Source organism: Lycium ferocissimum, chromosome 8 (assembly GCF_029784015.1).
Source record: "Lycium ferocissimum isolate CSIRO_LF1 chromosome 8, AGI_CSIRO_Lferr_CH_V1, whole genome shotgun sequence".
NCBI classification, from domain to species: Eukaryota; Viridiplantae; Streptophyta; class Magnoliopsida; order Solanales; family Solanaceae; genus Lycium; species Lycium ferocissimum.
In genome coordinates, this window is record NC_081349.1 from 29,449,031 (window position 1) to 29,458,518 (window position 9,488).

At 35.0% G+C, this 9,488-nt stretch overlaps 1 protein-coding gene across 2 annotated transcripts; it reads left to right on the forward strand.

Annotated features, from left to right (window-relative positions):
- Positions 1-3,026: 3,026 nt before the first annotated feature.
- On the forward strand, positions 3,027-8,942 carry LOC132067891 (probable WRKY transcription factor 4). 2 transcript variants are annotated; one of them, XM_059461290.1, is made up of 4 exons: positions 3,027-3,898; positions 6,945-7,633; positions 7,733-7,891; positions 8,293-8,942. In XM_059461290.1, the coding sequence occupies exons 1-4, from the start codon at positions 3,530-3,532 to the stop codon at positions 8,573-8,575; spliced, it is 1,500 nt and encodes a 499-aa protein (XP_059317273.1). In that variant the 5' UTR covers positions 3,027-3,529; the 3' UTR covers positions 8,576-8,942. The 2 variants fall into 2 exon arrangements, with proteins under 2 accessions (XP_059317273.1, XP_059317274.1); XM_059461291.1 differs by having other exon boundaries at positions 6,969-7,633.
- The last annotated feature ends 546 nt before the right edge of the window (positions 8,943-9,488 follow it).

Sequence of the window (9,488 nt, forward strand, 5' to 3'; positions counted from 1 at the left end):
ACAGTGTCTTCATTCCAACGAATTGGTAATATTTGGTAAAAATTATGTTAATTTGGATTTCTATTTTTTTTTTCTATGATATGACAACTTTTTCTCTGAAAAAAAAGTGTAGTAGTAGTTAATGCGAATGAGTGACAGGGCTGCGGGGCCCAACTAGCACCAAATAAAGGACAGATGTAGCAAATTCCTTCTTCATTTTATTTATTATAAAGGCGGCTTATTTGAAGTTTCAACTACCAAAAGATATAGAGCCCGTTTGGATTGGCTTATAAGTTGGAGCATTTCTTTATAAGCTTTTTTTACTTTTTTGTTATTTTGGGTTTAAAGCCATTTTCTTAAAATAAGCTAAAAAATAATTAGTAGAACCCCGAGCATTTCAAAAAAAGCGTTTATTTGCTAAAAATTATAGTAAAAAATAAGTTGACTACCCCAAACTTTATTTTTTTTTGTTCGCAAAACGCTATGTAAATAAGCCAATCCAAACGGGCTCATAGTGAAATGAATGAAATTCTTGTATCATTAATAAGATGTTTTGGATCCAAACCTTTCAACGAGCTATTAGATCTGAGTTGGAATTATGACCTTTAATTTTAGCATTACACTTTTCTCCCTTGGGAAATAAGTAATATAAATGTATAGATACATAACTTTGAGCTTAATTATAAGCTGAGAGGGGTGATTCTGCTAATTCCACATAGAACTAGTGTTATCATGCCCTATTAATCACAATCTCGACAATATCTCTTCAAAGATATATCATGATTGATGGTTAAAGATTAATTGGACGATATCGTCCAATTCCCAATTTTTATGTATCACTTTCTTTTAGACATTTATAGTGTCTATCAGCTAACTTAAAAAAGAAATATAATTAAAATAAACACGTATGTGCACGCGGCGTTTGCACTAAATAATACTTTCTCTGTTCGCTTTTACTTGTCCAGTGTCCAAAATGAACGTTGCACCACCTTTAAAAAAGGAGTAATGAAGTGTGTAGTTTATTATAATACCGATGACTATTACCATTTTAAAAAAATCTTGTGAAATAATTTGGGGAATTAATAGTTAATATTAAGGGTAAAATAGGAAAATAGGTTGTCAAAAAATATATTTTTAGTATAATGAATAAATAAAAGTAAATGGAGAGAGTATTATTAATTTGTCATGGTTGATTAATTAGATAAGGTGTATTTATATATAATAAGTAATACTTAACCGTGATAAAGATATCAAAGTTTATGTGTAAACATGTGTCATTTGTTCATTGATTCGATATAAGTACGGAGTTGGAATAAATATTTACCAGTAACTAACTATGAATCACTAAAACATTTCTAAAGTCCTGTTAAGAAAACTGACAATTCCATTTCACTTAAATATATTGATGATGTTAAATTCTGTTTTAAAAATAATAATTGAGTGGTGTAAAATTTTCCAAGCATTTTTAAAAATGGCACAAACCAAATATCAAAAGTCTAAAACGTGCCCACAAGTAGCCAAAATTATACAGACTGTTTTCTTGTATGTAGATTACCTTATGCTGCACGGCAACTCTTAAGTCGTCGGGGCTACAACTAATGTCATGCCACATTTTAAAAATAAGAAAATTCCATATTTTATTTTCCAAGAAAATTAATCTAATCAATCACTTTATCCATGTTAAATTAGTTACTCTATACGTCTCAAATTATCTATGCATTTCTCTTTTACATGTCCTTAAGAAGACATTGAATTTTTGCTTACATTATTCTCTGTTCGGAGTTATTTGTGAGATTAAACTCATTCAATGATAGCATAAAAAAAACATTTACATTATTAGCTTATCTAACATAACATATAATCATTTATAATAAGTGAAGTTATTAGCAATTTAGCAGAGGCAGAGTTAATCTTTTTTTTTTTTTTTAAATTCAGATGTTACCGAACATATTGATCATTTCGAAATTCAAATTTACACATACTTAATAGACTTCCCAATATATATACAGTATTTCAACTAAAATTATTAAATTTGATTGAAACCATAAATCATATTGTACATCCTCCCTTTATTAGCAACCAAAAAGTAAAGCAAATAACTTATAGGGGTATAAATTATAGAATACTAGTAATTTTGTCAAGTTCTTTATACTATTATAGCTTTTGGGGTGTGCGTTAGGCCCAATCTCTAATTTGACATGGTAGAATGTCCACAACTCAATTGACCGGTCCGAACCTAAGGGGGTGAAAATGTCCCCGGTCCATGAATGTGTGCGCTCCAGATCAGACAGTGAATCCCGGATAAAAAGAATGTCAGGATCTGACGCGTGAGGGGTGAAGAGAATATATCACATCGGCGACTGACGAGAACCTTGGGCTCCTTATAAGGCTTGGCAATCCTCCTTCATGAGCTAGCTTTTGGGAGTGGGGATTAGACTCAATGCCTAATTTGACAAAATTACTTATCAGTTCGACTCCTCAGAATGAAAAAAATAATTTGGGAGAGTGCTTTCCCCTTTAATAAAATCTGCGCAATGTAAAATTCAAATTAATTGGGACTTCAAAGTTGAATATTGAACACTGAGCGAGAAGTCAAAAACATAATTACACACTTATTTTTAGAGTTAATGATAAAAAGCACACTTAAACTATCATTTTTTTGCAAGTTTTATACCTCAACTATCAATTGTTTTCTTTCTACCTAAACTACCACGCCCTTTGTATTAATCTGGGAGAGTGTTTTCTCCTTTAATAAAATCTACGCAATGCAACAACAGCAACATAGCCATATAATTTCACAAGTGGAGTTTGAGGAAAGAGGTTGTTTATGATAGATCATTGACACAAAAATAATAAAATGTATGCAATGCAAATTTAAATTAATCGGAGCTTCAAAATTGAATAGAAATAAAAAAACATGCTTAATTTTATGTGTTCAACTGGTATATATTGTCTCCTATCAAGACAAAAAAGAAAAAAACAAAGTGTATGTTATGTCCTATATGATCATCATCATTTAATTTAAATAGAAAAAGGGAGAGAGAATAAAAAAGGGAAAGAAAAATAAGCTAAACTGCAAAGCCTCCATTTTCGTATATGCAAGCGTGGACTTTCTAGTTTCTACTGAAAAACACAAAGTTTGTTCAGATCCTATACACACCTTTCTCTTCAATCTATCCTTTCTCAACAACCCCAGAAAAACAAAAAAACATCATAGTTTACATAGGAAAAACAATCAAGAAATCATAGTTTCTACTGAAAAAAGTTTGTTCAGATCCCATACACACACATCTTGCTCTTTAATCTCTCCTTTCTCAACAACCCCATAAGAAAAAACAAAATCTTTCAACAGTTTACATAGCAAAAACAATCAAGAAATGATAATTTACATAGGAAAAACAATCAAGAAACCATAGTTTCTACTGAAAAAAAAGTTTGTTCAGATCCTATACACACACAATCAAGAAAACCAAGTTTTTTGATAGTTTACAGAAGAAAAAACAATCAAGAAATGATATAATTAATTATCCAAATATATATATTTATCATCATGGCTGAAAATGAAGGATCATCATCATCATCATCATCAAGGGGTCAATTATTACGTCCAACAATTACTTTACCACCAAGAAATAATTCTTCAATGGAAAATATATTTTCAGGTGGTATTAGTCCAGGTCCGATGACACTTGTATCAAGTTTTTTTTCGGATAATGATCCGGATTCTGAGTGTCCTTCTTTTTCACAGTTACTTGCTGGTGCAATGACTTCTCCGGCGGGTTTTCCGGCTGTTAGACCCGGTTACCCGCCACCGTCTACGGCGGCGATGGTAACAACTCAGTCGCCGTCGTTGACGTTTAGTGTGCCACCTGGATTGAGTCCAAATAGTTTGTTTGATGGGTTTTTTTCACCTGGTCAGGTAGGTACTTCATTAAAGTTCAAACTGTTTTTTTTACTCTTTAAAAAGATATTATTGGATTCATTATACTTGAGTCGAGGGTCTATCGGAAACAGCCTCTCTATTTGCTAAGGTAGAGGTAAGGTTGCGTACACACTACCCTCCTCAGACCCCTACTTGTGGGATTACACTGGCTATGTTGTTGTTGTTGTTGTACACTGAAATTATGGATTCATATTTTGATAGTTGTTAAAATTGTACTCCCTCCATCCCAATTTAAGTGTGCTAGTTTAGTTTTGATTGAGGTCGGAGATTTACGAAACAAAGAGAGATTTGGGAATCTTGTGATCTTAAATTAAAGATGTGTGTAGTCCTTTAAATTTTGTGGTCTTAAGTTTGACATGTAAGATGTTGGAATTGAAAAACTTACTAAATATAGAAAAAGACACTCTTTCTGGGACAGAATATAGAAAAAGACACTCTTTTTTGGACAAACCAAAAAGGAAAGTGAGACACTTAAATTGGGACAAAGGAAGTAGTGATTTTTCACAATATGTTAATCTCCAGATGATTGGTCGATATATTGAGGTGCGCACAAGTTGGCTCGAATGTCAGACATCATTAGAAGAATGGTTTGTGAATACTTTACATTTTTTGGTATGTGGGTTTTGCAAGTCTTGAATGGTTTGATTAGTTTTGAGGTATTTAGTTGCCTAAGACGGAATATTAACTAGTTTTTGGCTTTAATTGGTGGAGCTTTTTGTATAGAAGCTGTTGTTGTTGTAGCATTAATGGTTGTTTTTAATAGTTCTGTTAGCATAGCAACAGTCTTAATGAGGATGATATGATTGGTGTTAGCCTTGTTTTTGTGTAAGAATCTACTGTAAGTGGCAATGATTTTAAGGCTCTAGCTCTCTGGGAAAAGGAATATTTCCTAAAAGCGTTGAACTTTACTGCCAAAAGTGCATTTCCTTTATATCTGGTGTGTGCCTTTTGTTGTTCCTTGACTAAGAAATGTCAGAACTGCTTTATCAGTTCATCTAACTGATGCATATCCTTGTCCAACTTTTCTTTTATTTTATTTTACCATGTGCTTTAATCCTCTGAGGTACATGCCCACCCTATCTTCACTGGATCTATTCCCGGAGATCCTAAAAGGAAAGAACCTTTCCTCTCTCCAGCCATTTCGGTGTAAGAAAGAACCGAACCGACAACAAATTTTCATACACCTTAGGCCTAATTCCATAAATGAATCATTCTTGATTAAAAAGGTTCATCAATGAATCATTCTAGAATGAATTTATCGAGACTAGTTCAGTGTGGCTGTAAGCTATAGACCGGGAGCTCAATGTGGTGGATTAACTAGCAACTTCCACTTGGCTATATCTCCCCTTTCCCTAGAGCAAGTTGGAGTCTCTAAATGTCAAGATCCTTAGGCGCCCCTCTATGCCTGCTTATCAAATAGAAATTTTTTCTAGCGCTATAGTTGGAATTATGGTATTTCTTAAAGGAAGCAAAAAAAAAATAAACGCTTCATCAAAGCTGTACTAACCTTCTATGATTCATTAAGTTGTCTACTTGAATACCGACTCAATAGGGCTGGAGCTATGTACATACAGACAAAAAGGTAGACCAGATCCATCCCATTTTCCCGGCAACTAATTGACCACAAGAATTCATGGAAAAGAACCATTCTTGGTCCCATCTAGCGCCAGTTCATAGTACACTGGGGAGTAGTTGGAAGAAAAGAGATTGTTAGCCTCACATGGACTAATACAGAGAAAAGACAACCGAAACTACTTGACGTAATGTCTTGCTGATGTGTTATTTTTGGTTATGTTAGGTTGTCGGGGGAAATACAGGCATTTGTTTTTTAGATGCTACCACGTGAATAAGGTGGATTTTTCTGTGGCACCTTCTAAATCAATGTTGAACGAACAGTATCTCTCTCTGTCATTGTTATTATTACATTATTATCTGCACCCATCCAGTAAGTAGAGATATGGAGAGAGGGAACATCTTCATCGCGGAACTTCTATTTCCTTCTTTTTTTTGAAAATAAAAAATCTCAACATCATATTCATCTAGAAGAGAAACCTCGGTCACAACATAAAAGAAAAGGCAGACAGAAAGAGTTTGATTCTTTAAACAAGGAGGTTGCATTTGTAGTAACATAATTGAGTTTCAGTAATTAATATTGAGCTGCAATTAGAAATCTCGTGATGATGGTAAATGTTCTATATTTGGCGGTGTGCTGTTAATTTGATGGAAGAAAGTTACACGGGGAGAAAATTTCTATTTCCAAGTTTTCAGGAAAAAAAAAAAAATCTATTCCCAGTGGTTCAGAAGAAAGTAGGGAAGTCTGACATTCAAGACCATTCTTGTTTTTGCAAATTGGGTAGCTTATGCCCATGCCAAAGAATTGTACTTGGGATGCCCGCATGCATTCTTCATTTATTCTATTACCTGTTGAATAGCTGAATAGATTGTCAATCCTTTTAACATATGCCATTGAAACAGATATAGATTAAGATATCATGCACTAATATCTTCTCTGATATGTATAATCAACTCCTCTCTTGGAAGAATGTTTTAACCATCTTCATCAGATTGAAAGTTGTCAAGACCTGTTCTGATGTCTGTGTTAACGGTTAGAAGTGTGTTTTAATGAACTCCCTCCATAGAGAGTATTGTCTTGCAACGGAGAACATCATGCTAATTAACAATTACCGAAGTTTGCCATTGTGCTTCTTCCCTGAGTAATAGTGGTAATGTGATTGAAGTATAGCTGACGTTTCATACCTTATGGAATAGCCCATGGAGGTTTGAGATAACATATGATGTTGTGACCCTGAATCTTCTAAGGCTACATTCATTGCGACTTGGTTACTAGACTAATCGGGAAGAACATGTTTCTCCAGATAGTTCAACATGTACTTTAGTTGTTTTCCTCTCCGCTATTCTTGACACTTCACTTCCTGCTTCTTCTTGACTAGCAACTAAATCATGTTATTAGTTTAATTTGAATTTGCTTCTTCGAAGTTAATTATGTATCTTCATTTGACAGGGCCCTTTTGGAATGTCACATCAGCAAGTGCTTGCTCAACTTACAGCTCAGGCAACCCAGGCTCAGTCTCAAATGCACGTTCAGCCCGACTATCCATCTTCTTCAACAGCAGCTGCACCATCAATGTCTCAGTTCCAATCCTTAACATCAAATGGAGCAGCAAACCAACAGATACCTAACATCGTGAAAGAGTCATCAGATGTTTCCCTATCTGATCAGAGGTCAGAACCTGCTTCCTTTGTCGCTGTTGACAAACCTGCTGATGACGGCTACAACTGGCGAAAGTATGGACAGAAGCATGTCAAGGGAAGTGAATATCCTCGTAGCTATTACAAGTGCACACATCCAAATTGTCCAGTCAAGAAGAAGGTCGAGCGCTCCCTAGATGGCCAGGTGACTGAGATTATATATAAGGGCCAACACAACCATCTGCCACCTCAAGCTAGTAAGCGTTCAAAAGAAAGTGGAAACTATAATCTTCAGGGGCCCTATGAGCTCAATTCAGAGGGTCTGGCAGGAAATTTTAACAAACCCAAGGAGGGCGAACCTTCCTATTCGTTAAGAATGAAGGATCAAGAATCCAGCCAAGCAAATGACCAGATCTCCGGATCAAGTGACAGTGAGGAAGTGGGTAATGCAGAGACTAGAGTGGATGGGAGGGATGTTGACGAACGGGAATCAAAGCGGAGGTACTTTCCCTTCAACCTTAGCACTATTGCATAGTAATTGCTTTGCTTCTTTGTCCAATTATACAGGAATTCTTCTCTTAAAATATCTATACTTTGCAGGGCTGTAGAAGTACAAACCTCAGAGGCAGCTTGTTCTCACCGAACTGTTGCAGAATCTAGGATCATTGTTCAAACAACCAGTGAAGTTGATCTATTGGACGATGGTTATAGGTGGAGAAAGTATGGCCAGAAGGTTGTTAAAGGAAATCCTTATCCAAGGTAAAATGTACATCTTACTTTTTTCTCCTTTATTGTCAATAAAACACTCTGAGACGTGGAATCATCTATCCATTTCGTGTTTCAGTTGTAAAGCATTCCAGTTTACACTTACCTTCCTATTTATGTTACCTTATTTACAACAACCTTTACTTTGGTGCATGTAACCACCAGTGTCAGAAAACTTGCTGGTTGAGTCGTTCTTTTTGCAGTATTTATTTAGAACTATTTGTTTCTATCCATGTCCTGCATTTTGGTTGAAGTGCTGCAATATATCTTTGCCTCTGTGTGCGGGTATCAGATAAGCTAATCACATTTCTAGATAACTCAGTAAATGCATAGCCAGTTGCTTTGTGGTTATTCTGCTGGCCATTATTTTTACATGCCTTTGTTATTTTCTGCAGAAGCTATTATAAATGTACCAGCCAGGGATGTAATGTGAGAAAGCATGTCGAAAGGGCTGCAACTGATCGTAAAGCAGTCATAACAACATACGAGGGTAAACATAATCATGATGTGCCTGCAGCCAGGAACAGTAGCCACAACACAGCCAATAATTCGATGTCACAATTGAGGCCACACAACCCTGTAGTCGATAAACCAGCTGCAATGCGGAGAACAGACTTTCCGAACAATGAACAACAACCGATAGCACTTCTACGTTTCAAAGAAGAACAAATTACATGATCAATTGAAGCTTCATCCCGGCATGATAATTGACAGGGCAGCCAGTAGAGGGCTGTAACTTATTACTGAATTCTATTTCTCGCGGTTGTAAAGTTGATGTCGGTCCCTCCTAACAATCATGAAACAAAAAATGGTACAGTAGTTGTGTTGACACGAAATAATAGGTCAGGAAGGAGTGGTTTGAATATAAAATTGTTTGTAAATGTTCTCAAAAAGGGCATAGGGTTGTTAGCTATGTTATTTCTATATGCATTCTTTTTGTAAATGCTTTTATATTTCAACATGTTTTGGCTTTTTATCTTGTAATCGTTTTATAGTTAGGCCTTTGATCTGAATTTGAATGATGATGCATTAAGTTTTTGGACAATCTCTTTTTGTTATGAATTTATGATTTTCTTAATATTTTATTTGGTAGGGTTGAATTTGCTTCAAGTCTAAAGGAGTTGGTAAGTCCTGATGTGTTTTTTGTTTTCTTTTAATCAGCTTTTTCATCGAGATTGTAACTAGCTGCCTCTAAGGTTTGGTTTGGTTAGAAATTTGTATGTCATTGTAAGAACCAAGTATGAGTGGTCTTTGAATTAATTTTTAAAGGACTTTCTTTTTGGGTACTCGAAAAAAAAGTATTAGGGCAGAGTGATATTAGATTGATCAAACACTAGTCAAAAAATAATACAAGGGGATTGAAAAAAAATCTTTCAATTTCACTAAATTTCATGTATCGATTCTTCAATACCTGTTATGATAGAATATTAATGTGGGTCTTTCTCAGATTTTACACATGTAATACATGTTCCTTTTATTTCTCTATATAAAGCTCTTCGCATCGCAGTACCTATTGTAGTAGTCTATAAGGGAGCATGAAACACATATGATGAGCTTCCTAACATAGCTAAATAATTGAGCAAGCCATGAC